This window comes from Ceratotherium simum, chromosome 2 (assembly GCF_057802395.1).
Source record: "Ceratotherium simum simum isolate JZ-2026a chromosome 2, ASM5780239v1, whole genome shotgun sequence".
In the NCBI taxonomy this organism is placed as follows: Eukaryota; Metazoa; Chordata; class Mammalia; order Perissodactyla; family Rhinocerotidae; genus Ceratotherium; species Ceratotherium simum.
The window spans coordinates 79,559,021-79,581,853 of record NC_141901.1 but is presented as its reverse complement, the minus strand read 5'-3'; the positions used below and the strand labels follow the sequence as shown (position 1 = coordinate 79,581,853).

The 22,833-nt window shown below is 34.3% G+C and overlaps 1 protein-coding gene across 6 annotated transcripts in view; it reads right to left on the bottom strand.

The window, feature by feature from the left end:
• Positions 1-721: 721 nt before the first annotated feature.
• TTLL7 (tubulin tyrosine ligase like 7) overlaps positions 722-22,833 on the bottom strand; it is a 136,853-nt gene continuing 114,741 nt past the window's right edge. For 5 of the 6 annotated variants that reach the window (XM_087448412.1, XM_087448397.1, XM_087448390.1 and 2 more), the window contains 3 exons: positions 16,721-16,894; positions 16,426-16,542; positions 722-5,705 (listed from right to left, as the gene is read on the bottom strand). In XM_087448412.1, the coding sequence (XP_087304538.1) occupies positions 5,585-5,705; positions 16,426-16,542; positions 16,721-16,894 (412 nt within the window). In that variant the 3' untranslated portion in view covers positions 722-5,584. The remainder of the gene's footprint in view (positions 5,706-16,425; positions 16,543-16,720; positions 16,895-22,833) is intronic. The other variant, XM_014788325.2, reaches the window with a different exon arrangement.

The following is a 22,833-nucleotide window of genomic DNA, read 5'->3' as shown; positions in this document are numbered from 1 at the left end:
TTTGATTGAATGAAATTATATATATAGCAAATTATTTGATAAAATAAGGAGATTCCAAACTACCCACATTAGCCTCATTTTTAAAAGTCAACATTTATACTATTTGGTTGTTGATTCCAAAAAGTAAGGCATATATAGGTTAAAGTTCCTGCAACATGATAGGATTTTTATCCAAAGTGCTTCCTTTCTTTAAAGAAAAAATATCCTAATTTTTTTGTATATAATCATCTTGAGCAACATGATAGGATTTTTATCCAAAGCGCTTCCTTGTTCTAGAGAAAAAATATTCTAATTGCTTTATATATAATCATCTTAAGGAACAATAGTATGAATGGCAATAAGACTAGACTATGCTTCTTATTGAGGATTAGTGTGATGTTTTAACAATGATAAAATTATAAATTCCTGAAAAAAATGAACTTCATAGCTGAGATGCTGCTATAACTCTATTCAGATTAGCAATACTGTTGTTATAATCAATGATGCTAGAAAGGTAAAAAAGTGTCATTTCTAAATTTTAGAACAGTCTGCCTTCCAGCTAACTAAGAGAGGAATTGACACCAATTTCATTTACTCAACCTGACTTTAATAGCAGGTAAAGTTACTCCACGGCGCCATCGCTGTCTGTACAACAGACGAAAATTACTGTGAAAATATATTTCATCACCTTGAAAACTTAATTGAGAGCCAATCTCTTCTACTACTAAAAACAGTGTGTGTGTGCAAAACAGAAATAACCATTTGATGACATATTGTAGCTTTCTTATGTTAAACATTGTTTATTATAGTACATATCTGAGTAACTGAAATAAATTCACCATACAGATACCACAAGCTGAAGCATAACAATGCAATACTAATTGCACATTGTATTGACATTTCAAGCATATTTTCTGTAACAACATTTGCATTCATATACAGGTAGTAAAGCACATGGGGATAATCTGAGTCATGATTCATGGTAGCAAATCTATTGCTTTCCAGCTAATCTTCAAACCCAGAATCTTCAGCAAATCTAATAATATTCAATATAGTAGCAGGTACAGTAGTTATTGTAGGAACCAACCAGCTCAGTACCAAGAACTGTCATTAGCCTTTTAAAGAGAAATATCAGCATTATCTGATTACTTTTGTAAGGTAAGTCTTACTAACGTAGAAAATATTAGTCTATCGTATGATGATTTTACCAATAGTTTTCAAGTTAGTAGGTGGGAATAAATGAAAAGCTTTATGTAGCTCTTCTTAGATAATATAGCCCAGTTAATGCAGAATATGTTACCTGAATAGTTTTCCTTCAATACGCCATATACCTATTGATGAGAAGGCAAAAAAAACACCAAAAAGGGCAGCAATCTCAAAGTGTGCAATAAGTTTTAATATACCAATTTTTGGTTGCAAGATTATTATTTGTAGCCATGAATTTGGTTCATATGAATACAGACAATTAATGCTTTTTAGGCATAGTGACTTCAACCTGGTTCTTAAAAATCTCAGCAGACAAACTGAACTTGATCCAATAACACATTTTATCTAAGTTTTATTATTGCTGAGGCAAAAATACACCACTATAAAATGTAAGGAAAACCAATTTTTAAAAGGCAGAATTTCTCTTTTCTTGACTTTGTGCATGCAAAGGTCAAAACTTCAAAGGGAACTTTAAAAAAAAGCAGAAGAAAAGAAAGAAAAAGCAGTGTAAGGTACAAAATTTTTATCATGAATATATTTCCAAATTTTTAATTTATTCATAAGTAACATTAGCCCAAAGTATTTAGATAACTAATTCAGTCCTTGAAATCTTAAATTTCTCAATTCAAAGAGAAAAGCAAATTTTTAAAAATCATCAGGTCACAGGAACACAACTAATTGTAGTTACACTTTTTATTGTTTAACCCTTAGAACCAAGTAAACTAAGACTCAAAATGTAAATTAGCATTACAGAACAAAAAAGAAAGGTATATTCTGTCACTCTTTTTGAGGTATTTGCTATTATTATTTTTTAAAGAATATATATTTAAAAATGAATCAGTGCATTATAGAAAACTACAAATAATAGAGTTTATATAACTACCAATTTTATAGTACTTTAGAAAAGGTCAAGTAATGTATCTGTTTAGATTTAAAGAGAATTTTTAAGTGGAATGGCTTTGACGTGCTAAAGAAAACATTTAGATCAATTTATATTAAAATATGTGAAATTTCAAGTTAGATGACAAAATTCTTAATCATATGCTTCCTAAACTAAAAGAGAATTAGCATGAAATCCTTTTCTTATTTATTTATTTTTCCCCCCGAAGCCCCAGTAGATAGTTGTATGTCATAGTTGCACATCCTTCTAGTTGCTGTATGTGGGACGCGGCCTCAGCATGGCCGGAGAAGCGGTGTGTCGGTGCGCGCCCGGGATCCGAACCCGGGCCGCCAGCAGCGGAGCGCGCGCACTTAACCGCTAAGCCACGGGGCCGGCCCCAGGAATCCTTTTCTTGATGTCTAGAAGCCACTATCATGTAGCTGTGTGGAAGTATTAGATGAAAAGAAGGTTGGGGTTTTTGTTTGTTTGAGTTTCGTTCATTTTAGTTTTAGGGAGGCGGAATTAGTAGAAAACTTTTGTATATTTAGACCTAATTTAGACATATGAAAAAAATAGTATAGATCTTTACATGTGGCAGAGGTTACCACTGTCATTTCCATATTTGATCCTGTTATAATTTCATTTTTATACATGCAAGGTAAAAGAAATGCTAGTAAAATAAAATTTGTTACTAGTAAAAATAATCATAACATGAATCACAATAGTTCCTTAACAGATTACATAAAGCAAATGGTACCTAACTACAATGCTGGATTATTAAAGTGAAAACTAATCTACAGTCTCATGCTATGTTCATAGATGATGATTTAAAATAAAAAGGTTGCTTTTTACACAATTCAGGAAATCATTCCAATCTTAGATTTACACAATGAGCAGGGATATGTTTTTTTAATAACAGAATGAAAATATGCTTTCATCGTAAGTAAACCCAATTCCCTATTAAAAACTCCTGGTAAGACGGAATAGTTTCTGGACTTTTTCAGATAAAGTTATTTTCTCTCCTAAAAGAGAAAGTCAGACCCGTACGCACTATGACTTTAAACCTATGAATAAAAAATTTATAATAAAAACTAAGGAATATTTTATACCTCTAAAACATTTCTATGGCCTCTAGAGACTTCCATGGTTTATTACTATATCTTCTCTTCTTAGTTTCTCATTAGGGAATAAGCACTACAGCAACCATAGTCCACAGCATACCAGGTAGTATATATAAATAATCAGCACATGGCTTTTATTCACAACTTCATCGTATCAGACTAGATCAGTATAAATAGGCAAATGTGGGCAATAAAATACTAGTACTCAAAAAAGGCCAGACTTTAGTAGCTAGAGAAATGAAATTTGTTCATCAATTAGTTGGGTAGTTTCATACATTTAAATTTACTCTTGATTTTTAAAATTTTTGTGTTTTCTTTCCCTGCAGGAGACATGTTGGACATTCTTCTTTTGTATTTTTAATAAAAATTTCACTCTTGTACAATTAAGGACAGAATTTCCAAACCACCCACTCTAGAAAATTAATAACCATTTTGAATTAAGCAAACGTAAGTAGTGGCCAATGAACTGGGTTGATATCCCATACCAGACACTTGAAATTGTGTCTCATTCATGGACAAATCAGGAATTTAAAAGAAAAATGACTAAAAGTTCTCCATGAAAAGACTTGCTTGCTGATTATTCCCATAATTTTGTAATAGATGAATTTTTGCATTATTTATCCTAAGAAATCTATAATATATTTAAGAATTCACAAAATGGAGTCATAAACACTCAGAGCTACACTGTAATTTCCTTTGCCCTGACATCCTTATTCTATTTCCAAAAAACAATAACAAAGTCTTCTTTGTGATGCATCTCACAAGGAAAAGCATCCAGTGGCACATGGGTGTTAGGAGGCCGTAAAGAATCAAGTTGCTAGCGGTAATTTAGGAAAGAACCTATTTTAGCCTAACGCAGCCTCAGAATATGGCTTTAAAAGCAAAATACACCTAATTTACTACTTTGGGTTGCCAATTATCCAGCTTGTGAATTAAACCAGGCCAGTTTGCCTCTCTCAGTTCCCCTGCTTTGGGGCTATTTCTTGATTTACTGGAAATAGCTTCTAGGGTAGTAAAAAGAGGTAAAACATTCATGAATTTTGCAAATAATTAGCATCTGTGAGAAAATAAAACTATTGGGAGAAGTTTAAATAAACTTCTAAAAGGTGAATCTTGCAATTTCTAAGGATTTCCATGGTGCTGTTTATATTTCTATGGAAAACTGAAAGCTCATTCATTGTTTTGGAAACTGTAAGCAAGAAAAGGAAGCAAACTGCTATGAAAAGTATGCATAATAACTTTGGACAAGAAGAAAACTTCATACTCTATTTTGATTTTAAAAAATAATCAAGGGAACATCCATGACTAATAATATCTGGCAATCAAGGGAACATCCATGACTAATAATATCTAGTAATCAGAATCTTCCATGTGCAATAACTTAGATTATTTTCTATGGTGCAATGTGAAACTCTGTGTTAGACTTCGCAATGTAAGTTCGTCTCAACATTGAGAGACTTATAAAATAAGTGTGACACATTATCCTGTAACACCGAAATAACTTTGAAATATCAGCTCTTCTACTTCTGAAGAACAGAAGAAATTGTATTTGATCATATGTACCCATCAGAGATATACTTTCCAAATAAAAGTGAGTGGTATGAGACACAAAAATCATATGGAAAGATTTTGTCATTACCATCATTTTCTGTTCCTTTATGTGACTCCCAATGAAGAGTAAAAATAAAAGCTAGTTTGTTCTGTTTATTTTTAACCCACTGGATTGTCTTCCATCTTAGATTATAATATGATCTTACTAGATCCTTACTGAAAATGTACATTATCACAAGTAGCTAAATTTCCACATAGAGGAATAAAAATGTTGGAGACTCAAGTTGGGGTTTTTATAGCACTTAACAGTGTGCTACAGAAACGATAAAGCAATTTTATACTTAATCCTATCATCAAGCAACACCAGGCTTCTAAATTTTTGTAATTTTAAATGGCTACTAGATAGGAGAATTAATAAGGTAATTTACTATTACTGCTTTTTCAAATCAAAAGACGTGTCATCTAAAAAATAATTTAACACTGTAATGGGATCCTCAAGATCAATTCTGTTTTATATACTCTGCAGCAAAAATAACGTTTCTAGTAGGAAGGTATTAATTATAAACCTAGCAAATTCTAGACATTCACATATTTGTGTAAACAATTTTAACATGGTTTATTACATTTCCAGAAAGGTTAAGTCTTATATCCAGTTTTCTGCTAATTCTTCTCTCATATATTATAATAAATATATATGTTATTTGAGTGCATGTGTGAATATATTTCACACATATACATGTCATATATACATAAAACAGCACTTAATGGTCACTTTCTTTGCATGTTTAAATTGGGGGAAAAATGAATTGCTATTATGCATAACCCATGGCGATCTTCCCTTTCTGTTTCACAAATGGCCATATCGGGATGTAAACAAAACGTTGGAGCGAGTCATTCCAGGTGAACTGTATTTCAAGTTGTAGGTTGGTGTTCTCATGAAGAATTGTGTACTCCCTGGTAGTAAATACCTAAAAATGATAGTTAAAAAATTAGACCTTTACAAACAAATTAGGATTAGTATCTCTCATGAAAGTATTATGTAAGTAGTGATTTATATATCCTACATGAGAAATGATACTATAACAACAATGCAATCCACATTAAAAGATTTCCTCTCCCAGATTGAGGGGGCAGGTGGGGAGAGGGTCATAAAGCTTCACCCAAAGAGTTGAATACAGATGCAACATATGATCTTAGTATCCCAAGACATCCCATAAAGAGCCCTTGTACTCACCGTTAGGAAACTGCTTACATGATTCACGTTAATTTGGAATTCATCATAAATCTCTGTAAATAATGTGTGGATCCAGCCAAATATTTTTTTAAAAACATGTGCTATGAGAATTTGACTAGTCACACTAAAGTAATTATTTGTTTCAAGGATGTTGGAACCATTCATTATAATTTAATAATATTTCATTGATGTATTATGACTATAGGTAATCTAAAAGAAGAAGTTAAGGACTAACATTCATAACTAGATTATGTTTTATATTCGTAGACCACACAGTTCTTATAATTACAGAACACCAAAAACAATCATGATTACAGGTCGCATGCAACACTTGCAGCCAAATGTATTTCAGAATACATGAATTTTCCCGATTTTAGGACAATATAATGTAAATACAATATATAATACATCTCCATCAGGGCCTTGGAGCAGCATTCTGTAAACAAACCATTAACATTTCTGTAGTGAAATGTATGAATATTCACAATAAGTTGGATAAAACTATAAATAACTTCATATCAATTCAGATCAGATGTACCAATAGATGGGTTACTTTTTTTTTAGTTTTAGTTTTCAGAGCTTTAGGAATTAGGAATTTCAAATAAGAGTGTGCACCTCTATAATCTGTTTTCCTCTGGAAAACCTTTGGTTAGCATTAGGCTAGTCCAATCTATATGTCTAGAGAGAAATGATCAAGGAAATCCACATGAGCAAATTCAAATAAACATCACTATTAAAAAATATAAGTCCTGGTAATGATGAGAAGGACATTCGATAAAGTAAGGACAAAGATATCTATAAGAAATTTCCAAGAGCAGAAGTAGCAATAGAAGATTTATAATTAGAGGTTGTCTTGAAAAAACAAACAAAAGTAGACCATCAGATCATTTGCTTTCTTCACTTGACATTAGAATCTTCCAGCAACAGTATTATACTTCCATAGATACACAAAGAAATTGAGAGCCAAGGGTACTATTAACTACCAATTCTATATTAAATAATGTTGATTACTAATCTCTATGTCAATGGAAAATTAAATTTATAGTTGTGTTATATGAATTTTATAGAAGAATATGAATTCATTATGATCAAACTGCATACAGCATTCAGTTTAAAATGGCAGAATTCTCCATAGTATTCATAAACATCATTTCATCATGAATTATCTAATAATCTCTTCTAAATCTATTACCTAATATCACAAACTATAAATAATTGCTCTAATCATTAAGTTAATAGAGCAGTAAAATAATATACAACAAACCAAATTAAATCAAAATTGCACAATGGGTGATGAATAATGAAACAACTGATTTCTCACATCACAGATTATATAAATTATTTTCTTAATATCACTTGGGTAATTTATATGGATTAATTATTATGTCAAGAGCTAGTGGAGTCATGATGATTAATCTGACATCTTCTGCCATGAAAAGGCCACCCTTCCTATCTAGGGCAAAGCTGCAAAAGAAAATAAGGTGTTTGATCAAAACCCACTATTTTGTATTAGTTGAGAGTTATTCTATCTTCTGTTGAAAATGTATTCTGATTACATTGATAATTATCATAGTAAACAGTGACTTCTGCCAACTTTCTTTTGAAGAATTTTCAAGAAATTGTTACTATTGACATTATAATAACATTCACATATCTTTTTGAGTTTAAGATCTCCATTTCACAGACAAAAAATAAAAGCACAAAGTCCAGGGTTACAGCTAACTTACACTATTTTATATTATTTTATTTCATACGTAAGTAGTGTTTTCTTTGTGCCTAGCACTACTCTAATTGCTTTACAAATATTAACTCATTTAGTTATAATAATTCTATATGGTAGATATTATTGTAGGCTCCATCTTACAGATGAATACACTGAGGCATACGGGGGTCAAATGCCTTGCCCACAGTCACAGAGCTAGTAAGTGGCAGAGCCAGGACTAGAATCCCTGTGGTCACACTCCAGAATCAGTGCTCCCAGCAACTACGCTATCTCGTCATTTCCGTGTATGAATCCCAACTTTAAAACTATGGATACAGTGATTATACTCATTTTTTTTTCAGAAATATGAAGTCTAAAACAACCTAGAAAGCAGCAAAATATTACACATCCACAAATCTAAACTTTTTAATACAAGCAGAAAAAGCTAAAATGAAATTTTTTTAAGACTTGAGAAGAAACTCAGATTCAGTATGAACTAAAAAAAGCCTATGAAATCACATTGGAAGAAACACTTTGCTTCCCTAAAGCAAGTGCTGTGGGGTATTTTAAAGCATTACAGGGAAACACAATGGATTATTTGCCTTAATATCTTCATTAATATCTCTTGGGAGATCCCACACTAGCTGAACATCAAAGATTATTTTTGAAATATTCTTTGCAATGAAGTTAAATAATATAATTTGATTTTTTTAGCAGGAAGAATATCTCTAGGAAGTGGACTTATAGACTGTCTAAAGAGTTTGTGTTAAAGCACCAAAAAATGTGAAAAGTTTACAGCTTTATTCTAGCTTACTCTTGATGTACAAAAAATACCTAACTCATAGCTAATTCATACCAAAGAGAATATACCTGAGATTACCCTATTTGCTTCAGGCACATACTCTCACTCCTTATCTCTGAGACTAGGTGTGCACATCTTCACACATCCATCATATAGACATAAAACATGCATTTGTCTGATTCCTATGTGATGTAGAATTGGTTGGTCTGTCATGTACCAATCTATTGCTGACTGTGGAGGATCTAGAAGATGAAGCATTTCAAGACTGGTAGGGAATTAGCCTTGAAAACTTAAGCTACACCCATCTTTTGAGATCTTCCTGGAGGAAGACCAGAACCCCTGATCCCCCCCAGAATAAATTCAGCTTCTTGGTTTGGGGAACACAAGGTAAATAAAGTTCATCACAATATTTGTCCTGTGTTTTTAAAAATGTTTTTAATTGTGGTAAAATATATATAATATGAAACTTACTAGTTTTACCACTTTTAAGTATACAATTCAGTGCATTAAGTACATTTACAATGGTTGTGTAGCCATCACCACTGTCTAGTTCCAGAACTTTTTTATCACCCCAAACAGAAACTCTGTATCCATTAAACACTAATTCCCCATTTCCTCCTCCTCCCAGTCCCTGGTAACCTCGATTCTACTCTCTGTTTCTATGAATTTGTCTATTCTAGATACCTCATATAGGTTGAATCATACTATATTTGTCCTTTTGTGTCTGGCTTATTTAACTTAGCATGCTTTCGAGGTTCATCTATGTTATAGCATGTATCAGAATTTCACTCCTTTTTATATAGGCCGAATAATATTACATTGTATGTATATACCACATTTTGTACATACGTTTATCTGCTGATGGACACTTGGGTAGTTTCTACTTTTTGACTATTGTGAATAATGTTGCTATGAACATTGGTGTACAAGTAACTGAATCCTTATTTTCAATTCTTTGGTATACACGTAGGAGTAGAATTGCTGGGTCACATGGTAACTCGATACTTAGCTTTTTGAGGAACCGTCAAATTGTTTTCCATGGTGTCCACATCATTTTACATTCTGAACCAGCTTCCACGAGGGTTCCAACTTCTCAAAGTCTTCACCAACACTTATTATTCTGCATTTTTTTCATAATAGCCACCCTAGGGGGTGTGCATTGCCTTATGGTTTTAACTTTGATTTGGGGGAGGAAAAAAGACCTAGTTTCAACTCCCACCTCTGCCATATGCTAGCAATGTGGATTTGGATAAGCCATTCAACCTTTTCAGGGCTCAGTTTTCACATCACTGAAAAGACTTCAATGGTTTCTGCCATACCTGGCTCACAGAGTATGGAGCCAATGAAATAGTGCACATGGGTGAAATATTATTATTTATGTGTTATGAACATCAGCAGCACTAGCAAGACCATCCCTGTTCAGAGATAGATGTCTCAAACTATCTTAGCCTCAGGCCACAGTGGTACCGTGGTTTTCACTCAATTTTTAAAACTTTTTAATTATGAAGTATAACACACATTCAAAAAGCATATAAAACATAAACATGCAGTTTAATGAATAGCATAAAGTGATTCCTTCCATAACTGCTACCCAGGTTAAATAACAACATTCCTTGCACCCTAGAGCCCGGTATTACAGCACTCTCCCTCCCCATAAAGTTCCCCACTGTCTAGATTTTTATGGTAATTACCTCTTTTTTCACCATCCAATTATACATTCTATAAGCATCATAATTTAGTTTTGTCTGTTTTGTATTGTAAAATAAATGGAATGAAGTATGCGTTCCTTTGGGTCTGGCTTCTTTTACTCAACTTTATGTTTGAGACTCTTCCATGTTGCTATGTACACATGCAATTTGTGCATTTTCAATGCTGTATAATATTCCATTTTGTGAACAGTACCCAAAAAAGTATCTATTCTTCCATGAATAGATATTTGGGTTGTTTCCAAATTTTAGCTATTATAAGTAAATGCTACTATGACCATTCTTGTGCACATGTGCACACATTTCTGCTGAAAATTACTGAGAACAGAATAGCCGTGAAAAGACTAGACTTTAGTATGTAATGCTCAACTGTATTTAAAAGGTACCTATTTTCACTATCACCAGCAGTGTAAGAGACTTCCCATTACTCTACATTCTCATCAGCTCTTGGTATGCAGTGATGGGTATCCAGTGCCTTTGTGGTTTTGCATTTCCCTGATTATTAAATACTTTTTCAAATGTTTATTGGTCTTTTTCTAAAACTCTTTTGTGAAGGGCGTCTTCAAGTATCTTCCCCATTTTTCCATAGAGTGTTCTGGTTTTTTCTTAGAAATTTGTAGGAGTTCTTATCTAGTCTGTATAAGAACCTTTTATAGGTTATATAGGTTGCAAATACCTTCTTCCATTCTGTGGCTTGCTTTTTCACCCTCTTAATGGGGTCTTGTGAAGAACACATGTTCTTAATACAGTAAAATTCATCTTTTCATTTATGATCTTCACTTTTTGGTCCTGTTTTTATAATCTTTTATACTGCAAGGTCATGAAAATAGTATATTCTCCTATATTACTTTCTGAAATCTTGAAGGTAATTTAGTTTTGCCTTTCACATCTGTATACTCAATTCATTGGAAATGATTTGTATATGGTGTGGGTAAAGTCAAGTTTCTGGTTTTTATTATTTGGAAACTCAATTGTCCCAACACCATTTGTTTAAACAAACTTCCTTTTCCCATTTGTCATAAATCAAGTGTACCCCTTTTTGTCACAATCAAGTCTCTATATATGCCTAGGTCTAGTTGTGGCCTTTCTGAATCGTTTCATTGGTCTATTTGTCAATCCTTTTGGCAATATTACACTAGTTTAAATTACGTTAGCTTTATTATAAGTCTTAGTACAGTATAGTTAATAAAACTTATTATTTTATTGTTCTATTTCAAGAGTATCTTATCTGTTCTTGGCCCTTTGCTTTTCTGTATAAATGTCAGAACAAGGTTTGGTCAAATACTGCACCCCCAAAAAAATTTGTTGGGATTTATATTAAGATTAGAGTGAATTTATAGATATACAGAACTATTTGAGAAGTGACATATTGCTCATATTGATGCCAATTATGAAAAGGTGTATCTTTTCATTTTTTACATTTTCCTGCATAAAGATTTTACACATTTTTGTTACATTTATTCCTAAGTATTAACTATTCTTTGATGCTATTGAAAAATATCATATGTAAAATTTCATAGTCTATCTGTTTGTTGTTGATATAGAAAAAAATACAGTTGATTTTCTTATCTCAATCTTGATCTCATCAAAATTATTAAATTTACTTAATTTATCTGTAGATTTATTTAGATTCTAGGAAGACAATCGTATCCATTAGTAATGAGCTTTAGTTCTTTCCCACAAATCTATGCCTTTTATTTGTTTTGCTTGCCTCATTGAACCAGCTAGGATCTCGTGTACAATGCTACATAGAAGTGGTAGTAACAGGCAATCTTGTCTTGTTCCTCATCTCAAAGGGAAAGTCTTCAACGTTTCACCATTAGGTATATTTGTTGTAGGTTTTTGTAGTTATCCTTTATTAGATTAAGGAATTTCCCTTTTGTTTCTAGCCTGTTAAGCATTTTTTCAAAGCATGAATGTATATTGAATTCTATCAAATGATTTATCAGTATCTTTTGAAATGATCTTTTATTCTGTTAAAATTACATTACACGTTTAAATTGATGCAATAAACAGACGTTGGTATGACACATTACCCTATTTAAAGTTTCTAGGTTCATTTTGCTAATATTTTATTTAAGATTTTTGCATCTCTGTTCAGGAATGAGATCGAACTGTCATTATCCTTTGCCATAATGTCCTGGTCAAGTTTTAGTATCAAAACTACCGTAGCCTTACAAAACAAACTGGAAAATGTTCCCTCTTTTTCTGTTCTCTGGGTGGGTTTAATAGAATTAGATAGTCAAGATTTCTGAATCTGGACTTATCTTTGTAGGAGGGCTTTTAATTATTGATTCAATTCCTTCAATAGCTAAGACTATTTAGGACTTTCTATATCTTCCTGTGTCCCTTTTGGTAATATATGTTTTTCCAGGAACTTGTTAACTTAATCTAAATTACAAAATTTATCAGCACAAAATTGTTCGCATTTTCTTATAAAAATTTCAATGTTTGGAGGATCTGTAGTAATATCTCTATTTTTGTTCTCGACATTAACTATATCTGTCTTTTATATTCTTGATCAGTTTTACCAGTTGTTTATCAATTTTATCAGTCTTTCCAAAAACACACTTTTAGCCATGTTAATCTTTGTTATTCACTTTGCTTCATTATACAATTAATTTCTGCTCTCATTTTTATTATTTCCTTTTTCTGTATTCTTTGGGTTTATTTTAATGTCATTTTGTCACTTTTCACCTAGATTCTTTTCACTTTTGCTTAGATCATTTAATTGTTGCCTTTCCTCTTTCCTAATATGTTCATTTAAGTCTGTAAACATCTCTATAATAGCAAGTTTTTATTTGTAATATTTTTGTTATCACTCAGTTCAACAAATTTTTCTTACATCATTATTTCTTCTTTGATTCATGAGTTAAAACTGTATTTTTAATCCTTCCAAAATATGGATTTTCTGGTTATATTTTGTTATTGTTTTCTAGTTTAATGGCATGTGGTCAGAAAAAATACTCTGTATGATTTCAATCTTCTGAAATTTGTTGAAATATGTTTTATTATTCCGCTATATGATTGATCTTTAGAAAAAGTTTCTGGTGTGCTTGGTGTATTGTATTCTGAGGTTATTGGATTTACTTCTATATATGACAATTACATCTGTTAATCATATTGTTAAAAATATTCCATATCTTGGGGCCAGCCCAGCGGTGTAGAGGTTAAGTTCGCACACTTTACTACGGCAGCCCAGGGCTCGCAGGTTCGGATACTGGCGTGGACCTATGCACCGCTTATCAAGCCACACAGTGGTGGTGTCCCATAAGCAGAGAAAGATGGGCATGGATGTTAGCCCAGAGCCAATATTCCTCAGCAAAACAGAGGAGGATTGGCAACAGATGTTACATCAGGGCTAATCTTCCTCAAAAGAAAAAAATATTCCATATCTTTAATTTTTTTTTGAGATATATATATTAAAATCTCCCACTATAGTTGTAGATTCGTCTATTTTTCCTTGTAATTCTGTCAACTTTTGCTTTGTAAAACATCTGGAACATTATTACTTGTAGGAATCTAGGGTGTTTACCAAGGCGCCCATCTTTGGCAGGCCCAAACTCCTACTTTTTCCCTTAGGCCCATGAGTCTGTCAAAAGCACTACTCAGTACTAACAAGCACTCACTATCAAGTACTTGGTTAACTCTCTAATGTCTTCAAGCAAATGTTTCTAGTTGTCATCAGAGAGAGGATTTGTCCAAATACCTAGCGCTTTATTACCAAAAGCAGAAGTTCTAACTCAGTGGTTTTCAAAAATATTTTTTTAGCCATGGAACCCCTTGTGAAATGAACTTATATGGAAGCTCAGCACATGAAAGAAACACGGAGATGCTGAGGCTGAAAAGTATTGAGGGATCTCGGAGTTTCCCAAGTAACCTAGCTACAATAAAATAATGAGCTAGTCCCAAGAACTCTAGTACCCTGGAGATATAGAGATAGAGATAGATAGAGATAGAGATAGATAGAGATATTTGACCATCTGGATTTATATATCAGTTCTATTTACTTAATTCTTGAGTCTACTTCTGAGAAATGGCTTTTCACTTCATGTGCCTATTAAGTTATTATTTTTCTGAGACTGTAAGGTTGAAGGCCACTCTCTTCCATGTAATAAGTGCCATATACACTTTAAAGCCTCTGAAGAAATAACCTGCAGATCTTTGGTCAAGATAAACATGGTACATAAACCTGACTTATGTTACCTCTATACTCTTAATTTTACAGCTAAATTAGCCAAATATATATCTCCTCATAAAGTATTTAGGTATACCTCATACATGAATTATATTAGGCATATTTATATTTATTTATAATGTATATGTACTTATAAACTTGTATTTACATTTTATTAGATATACTTCACAAATGAAAGTTATCGATCTATTAATAAATATCAACTTAAGTGACTTCTACATAGAAAGTGAAATGCTGTAGGTTTCTAATCTACAAGGCAAAGAAGATATGGCCATTTTTTTCACGTTTTTAAATTAATATGACATGGACTTGGGTTTTAATAGCTAGATATTAGGAGGACACGTTTATTTCTCTTTCCTCCTTGTGTTTCCAGGTAGAAGAACTTCCACCAACGTAAACTTTCTGGCCTCTTACCAGAAGGGAGTTATCTGATTCACAGCTTTAAAAGAAGGAACCAGGCACGCTTGGCTCAGCTCCTTTCTCTTTTTGGATCAGCTTATCTGCAGAAAGGATGCATTCTTATTTGCTCTCCTGCCAAGAGCAATGGAACTAGACCTTATGGGGCAGTGATAGTGGAAGGTTTGGGTTGATTCATCTCTGCCTTCGACTGGATGGGTAACTTTAATTCTGGAACTCAATATTAGAAAAGTCCTTTGGCTCACATCTACACCATGTCCCTCAATGTCACTTTTCTCAGTGATGAAGCTACATTTTGATGATCAGATGTTTGACTCCTACCCTTCTCTCTCAAATGATTCTGAACTTGGGCAGGAGTGAAGGGTGTGTTCACTGACCCTCTTCTCCCACAATGCTTACAATCAGCACACTGGGGTCATGCTGACATTTATCAAAAGTGCAGAACTCAAGATTCCAGAGTCAGGAATATCTCTTCTGACTACCAGATGGGAAAGAAAATAAGAAGGTCTGAAGCAACTGTGAAGTACAACTTCTTCCTCCAGAGTAACCAGACTCACTCTATTTGGCCCACCCACAAAAGTTACAAGATCCCTCCACAGAAAATGGGCTAGGAAATCTGTAACTGCAAGAGTGATATTAAAGAGTTTGAAACCATCCTTCCTAGACTGGAATTCAAGGTTTTCCTGATCATGCTCCCAAAGTATCACTCCTTAAAGAGAGGCCTCTTCATTTGTATGTTGTAATGTGTCAGAGATGCCATCATTCTTTTGAATCATATGGAAATATTAATGAAAGTAATCTAAGTTTTATTTCAATAATTTGTTTCAGTCAAACCATCAGAACTGTAGAATAGCTTTGGTATTTACATATTTTAAATATTAATGGATAACTTGACCTCTAGCATTGTTGTGATCAGTCAGCTTCTGTTTCTGGGAGGAAAGCTGAAATAGGTTAAAGGTACTGCAACAGTATTATGACCCAACACAAGACAACAAAGATTAAAAAAACATCTCTCAATATTTCTTGTGAAAAATATTCTAAGCCATTCTGCTGTTGCAGGTCAGTTTTTTAGAAAGTTAGCTTTATTATACCCCTGTGATCTTTTTAATAAACAGATCAATTTCTATATGTTTCAAAAAGAAAATCCAAGCTATGGTGGTTCCATTTTCCTCATTGTCTATTCAACTGTTAGTTGAATCCTATCATCTTATGACTACCACTTAGTTTTTCAAAGTCATGGTTTACCCTCTTCTCTCCTGAGTAGTCCTACAACTTACACATACTAAAAATAAAGTCACATATTCACCTTTAACTAAAATGGAAACTACAGTTGTCTTGAGAAGTGCTAAAATATACTTCTTGTTTACTCTGTGTATTTTTACAGCTTAAAAACAATATTATTTTCATGTTTTGGAAAACCACCTAATTTAACTGGACACTATTTATAAAAATTCAATGTTTAAATGGAACTTAACAAAATTCACCTCCCACAGATTTGTTTGGTGACCAAGGGAGTAGTGGAGACATATCGAACAATAAAAATTAAACTGAAGGCATCCCCTCAACTATATTAGGCTGAAGGATAAATGCTGAAATATCTCTATTGGGGAAAAAAGTTAAATTTATTACCATTTTTGGATGCTCTTACTTGGCTTTTGAAAGCAAAAGTATATAAGCCAAATAATCTCATTTCCGTGTAGGTTATTTCTGTCACCTTCAGATTTGTGACTGCTGTCCTGGTTCATCCTTTAAAGGTAAAGATTGTGCAAATTAAAAGTATTTTGTAGACAACAGCATGGATGAATTTTCAGTCTTTAGCTTTGTCTCTAGCCATATAAACAAAAAGAGACTTTCAATTTCAAACTGCATCGTGGCTTTACTTTACGTAAAACTTTTACAGGGTCTAGGGAATGTAAACAAGTACCTGGAATTACCCCAATCGGTACCAATGCCGGAGAGTGATCCTCTTGTGTCAGCTGCGTATTTGTAAACCACTAGCAGGCACTGTTTACAGAGCTCGACCAGGCGCTGGCAACACTGGAGCTGCAAAGGAGTCACCACCTCTGGGCTTTTACTGAAAATACTCTCCCACGAGGATCTGTTGGCATGGAAACAGACATGACCTCATGTGGCTGTTGAAAATGGCAACCAGCTATATCACTTACCTAGCAACAAACCGATAAGGAGAAGTAGAAATGGCCTCATACGTTTGAAGTCACTACAGATGCTTGAAAGGTATAAAATAAATACAAATTTGGAAATAAATCTTTACATTAAAAAAACACAACAAAGAATTCATATACTATTTGTCTTTAAAGACTTTCCTGCTGCCAACTGTTGGTAGCTAACAGGATGGTTTCCCAACACCTCTTACAAAATTGAATTACTCTATATTAAACTATTTGTAAAATACTGAGCTAATTTCTCAAAAGTGAAGTATTCTGGGAATTTTGGTTTTCTAGGAGGCTATATTTACCTTTACATTAATAATGACCCCACCAAACAATGAAAAAGTTGCTGCAACTTAATTTGTGACCTGTCTCCACTAGGAGAATTTAGGTTAATCCCTTGATTATGATCACCCCTTTCAAACCACTCTCAGATGTACTTATGTCCACGACATTCCAAGAGCACAGGCTCTCTACTCTAGAAGTAATGTAATCTCAACAAGTGCTGTCCTACTGCAGTCCCAAAGGTGATGTCCTTCCCCCTTTAGCGCACCCAGCTTATTCAAAAGCAAGCAGTAGTGCGCACTTTCTTGGTAAACTTCAACTAGGTGTGTGTGTGTGTCTGTGTGTGTGTGTATGCAAATATATGTATTTACAATTGCTAAGTTTACTATCATGGCCCAAATCAGGAAACACCTCACCACCCCACCACCACTACCACCAGGAGCAAGTGAGAGAGAGAGAAGGAGCAAGTCAGAGAGAGAGAGAGAGAGAGCGACAGAGAGAGACAGAGAGGGATTTATTTCCTTAGTGTAAATGAAACTCTTTTCAAACCGCAAGGGGAAAAATCGGTTTGAGACTTGGTAATGGCTCAGGTCTCATTTTACATAAACCAATTCGCTTAACCCTCAGAGAGAGAAAAGAGCAGATTTTCAAAAAGAAAAAAATAGTAAGGAAAATATTTTTCTGAAGAAATGTACTTCCCAATGGGAAATTCAAAGACTCCATTTTCAATCTTCTGTGGATATTTGATATCTTTGGAATTTTAAAAAATCCTTTAGACACTCAGAAAGGTATTTTTTAGCAGAAAGGCTACTATTTATTTTTTCAGGGGGAACATGGTCCCAAAAAGACAGCATGTCATCGTTGAATGACAGGTTTTCTTAAGGGGAATAAGATTCAAATAAGTAGATTGAAAGGAATAAATTTTCTTCCATGTTCTGAGATGTTCAGGACTAAATATAATACTGTTTTTATTATTTAAAAAGGAGTAAAAGTTATGTTCACTCAAGAAACAGGAATATGCTAGTTAAATTAACTTTAAAAATAAATTTTAATTTATTACTAAATATAAGAAAAACTACATATGATATATATGTGTTTATATATATCTATATGTGTGTGTGTATATATAACCATTTTACCTAATTTGATCAAGAAAAACATGGGAGAACATCAACTAATTAGAGAATATATTTATAATTAATACATCTTAATCTAGCAGGCCCTATATGTCTGGGCCCAGAGTAATAAAAATTTCATATAAATGTAAATATACACAGAAAACATTCTGTGTTCTGACTGTCTGCCTTGTACTTTTCTTTTCTCTCCACTGGGACTTTGAGTATTTCAGAGAAGTCTACCCCCATCACCACCCTCCCCTCTCAATTTGGATATATTTATATTTTGATCCTTTGGAGCCATTTGATTAAATCCACTATCAGGTCACTCACATCATGGTAATTTTTCTTTTCCTGACTTAGAGTGTAGAAGTAAGAAAAACAAATAAAATGGAAGAAAGATAAAAGAGCTTCTTCTGTAACACTCTAATTTGATGTAACATTCTGAATAATATGTGAGTTATAATATGAGCAGCTTTGGCTTCTGATTCTCTCATTCTTCCTTAAATACTTAATCAAGGTCCTTTACCTATTTGTGGTGTGTATGTTCACCACCACTGGTCAAAGACTACCTTCTACTCTATTAATCCATATTTAAGTGTCAGCACACAAGAACCCCTCATAAAGAAAAAAGAAAATGAAGAGGACTTGCTTTGTGTGGTACTAGGCTAATGGCACCCCCTCTGCACAAAGAAGACCTATTCTTCAAACTGAGTGTATTAGAACTGTGTCCCCACCTCCTACCTACCACCTGGCATAGCTGAGTAAATGTGAAATGATGCTATAACACTATAAATGATGCTATAACACTATAGTATCTCAATTTTTAATACTAACACAAAATTTTTTAAGAAGGTGAAAAGATGTAGAAATAATTTGGAAATATCATTGCCTTTATTGAAGAACCCAGGGTCTTATCTGCCTGCTTTCTGAATCTAAATTCCAAGGAAATAGGAGGACTGAAATCCATGACTTCAAAAAGAAAAATTAAATGGTTAAAAAGTTCTTTCTGGCACTCCCTAATTCTCAGAGAAATATGAAAGGAACTGACTTTGAATGACGTTTTTTAGTAATATAACAATAAGATATAGAATACTGAATACCTCTGGCAACAAAGAAGAGTTATTAATGAAATCCAGAGGATTGAAAAGCCTCATATAATCCAGTAATCCAATAATTTTCACCTCCTTTCTCATTAAAATATTTAATAAAGCAGTTATCTAAAAAGTGAAACTGATTCATTTCGTTCTCTTTCTCTGGTAGAAGTCCTAATGGATGGCTGAGTGGCCCAAAGTTATGTAGCAGAAAGGAGAAAAGAAAGTAAAAAAAAATCTGGACTATACTAACTGGATAATCAGCAACAGAAAAATTAATGATCTGAAAAGTACTAACAACAACACATCCGATTGAAAGTGACATGAGGACAGTAAGATTCACACCAGTTTAAGCAGTTTATATGTTATGCACACATTTTCAAGTAGGCATATAATTTAGCCTAGAAGCAGACTGCTGCCTTAGAATATTCCTTACAATTTCTTCTTGCCCTAAGATTCTAAAAGAAAAGCTTTCCCATAAGAAATTCCACAGGAACATGCTTTTGGCTAAAGGGTTCAAACCAGATTCTCTTCTTTGGGGTTTATAATATGAGGATTTTGAGAGGAGAGGGGGTTTTCCAAACAAGTTCCCTCTCCCATACTACCCCCTGCCCTCTCCTCTTTGCTTTAGGCAAACTCCTATTTTGCCTCTTCCTGCAAGTCTCAGCTGAAACGTTACTTCCCTTGGCCACCTTTCCTGAGCTCTCAGGCCTGAATGTGAGTCCCATAAGCACCTAGACTTCCCCTATCCCAGTGAAACATGGTAGATAATTTCATTCATGAAACTTTCCAAGAGCTATTCTCCCGGAGAAAACACATTCAGAATGCAGAGCATCATAACACTCCCAGGAGCCTGCATGTCATAGAAACGGTCACTGAACATGGGCTTCAGCAGCCTGGAAGAGCTAGAGAGAGAGATGAGGGTGTTTTCTATTTGATGCATCAGTAAAACCCCTGGGCCAATTCTAGGGAAACCTACCACAAAGATCTACAACATTCTTTTTTGTGTGTGTGTGAGGAAGATCAGCCCTGAGCTAACATCCGATGCCAATCCTCCTCTTTTTGCTGAGGAAGACTGGCCCTGGGCTAACATCTGTGCCCATCTTCCTCTACTTTATATGGGACGCCGCCACAGCATGGCTTGACAAGCGGTGCGTGGGTGCGCGTCCTGGATCTGAACCTGCGAACCCTCGGGCTGCCGAAGCGGAGCGCGTGCCCTTAACCACTACGCGACTGGGCCGGCCCCCTACAATATTCTTTAATGTTTCTGGATATGGACAGAGAATGGTATATTTATTTTGTTTTATTATTGGGGTGTTGACAGGCAGAGGCAGAATCAAGGGGGCCCAGAGTTATTTGGATTATATTTTTCCAAGATTTTACATCTAACTGTGAAAGACAGCTGCACCTTTTATTAAAATCATTCCTTTAGAACTGAGCTAAGAGTAGATTTTTACCTTGACTATTAGGCTGTTAGGCCAAAGGTTAAAGGAGTCTACATTGACTAGACATAATTCAAAGGATAAATAGAACTATTCTGGGTCCAAACTGAGAATCAAACACAAACAACCCCATGTGACTTCACTCAATTGAGGACACCTAAGAAACTCATTTGTAAAGCTGCAAAATAAAATCTGGAGTTAAGCTCATCTCTACAATCCACCGAGTTCCTAAAGAAATGGCTGGAGAATGGAGGTCATATTGGACTCAAAGCCACTCCTGCTCTACCTGCCCAAGAGCAAAGGGCTGGAGATTCGGCTAAAGCTACGGGCCCTGCAATAAAGCAAGCTTGGCAACCCCTGGCAATGCTGTTTTGAGGGGAGTCAGTAAAGCACAGAGTTAAGAGCTTGGGCTCTTGACTCAGACAACCTGGGTTTAAATCCAGGCTCACCTAGTTACTATGAGAACTTGGGCAAGTTATATAGTCTCTTCATGCTTCAATTTCCTCATCTATACAATAACAATAATAATAATAGTTTACTCAAAATATTGTAGTGGTGATTATAAGAATATTTAATATGTAAAGCAGTGTCAGGCACTTAGAAAGCCTTCAATAAATGTTATTTACTCTCATTATCATTATTAGTAGTAATAGATACCATCAGAGAAATCTGGGGGGAGTACTATGCCAGAAACCAAAGAAAAGGATTCTGAATCCAAGTTAGAGTGTATTACCAAAATAGTTTAGGGAAGAGGAGCCCTAGAGGCAAAGAAGAACCACTTCCTGGGCATCTTTAGGGTCTGGCATTGGACATTATCTCATGGACTCAAAGGCACCAGCACCAATTTCAGTAGCAGACTATCTCACTGCCTTCCATGGTGGAGAATAGCTAGATTTCATATACAGCATTCCAACCAATGAATCAACAAACGGAAAAAAACATTTCAGTTATGAGTTCAGATGGAGAGAACTTCTATAGAGAGCTATCAACTAAGGGGCCATGGAGTACAGTTCAAATGTGTCACTTAAGTCTGTAGAAATAACTTATAGCCAAGATTAATCTCAGATTTCATCACAACGCAGAGCACCTTATGAATTCTCCCTGTTGGTGAATGGCAGCTGAGGAAAATTATGGTGGTGAGAATAAGTCTGCAAGTGGTATGAAGGATTGAGTACTAGATGACAGAATACTTAAATGGAGGACATTCATAGATCATTTCTGACTAGAATAGTCTGTTAAGGTTTTACAAAAAAGGGGTATAGTTGGGTCTTTACAGAGGATTTAAATAATGCAGAGGGGATCGGAGGGATGGAGTTGTAGAAGGCAGCCCAATCAGCTATTCAATGACATCAATAGCTCAGAGGAAGAGAAGGACAAATTTTTAAGATACTTGAAAAATAATCAGTTTGTTTTTCTGTAGCAGAGTTCAAGAGAGTAATGAGAGAGAAGACTGGAGAAATAAGAAAGAACCAGCATATTAGAGAGTCTTGTATCTCTAGACAAGAGGTCTAGACTTTAATGAGAAACAAGGGAAATCACTACAGGTTTCAGGAAAAGACCAGGACAGTAGGATGGATAAGGGAAACAAAATATTGGAGGCAAAAATGCTTAGAAATCTATTAATTTCACCTAGACCTTCTACCAAAAAGGATCCTCTTATCTGAAATCCTATAAAACTTTATCTGTATCTCTTTTATAATCATTACATTTGTATATATGTTATTTTGTCTACTGGGAGGCAGCAGAGCAGAGCTTACTGGTTAAGAGCATGAACTCTGGGGCCAGGCTCCCTGTGTTCAAATCTCAGTTGCACTAGGTTCTTAGTACCTATCTGTGCCTCAGTTTCCCTGTCTGTAAAATGGAGATAATCATAAAATCTACTTCAAAGTGATGTTAAGAGGATTGAATCACTTAACACACGTAAAGTGCTTAG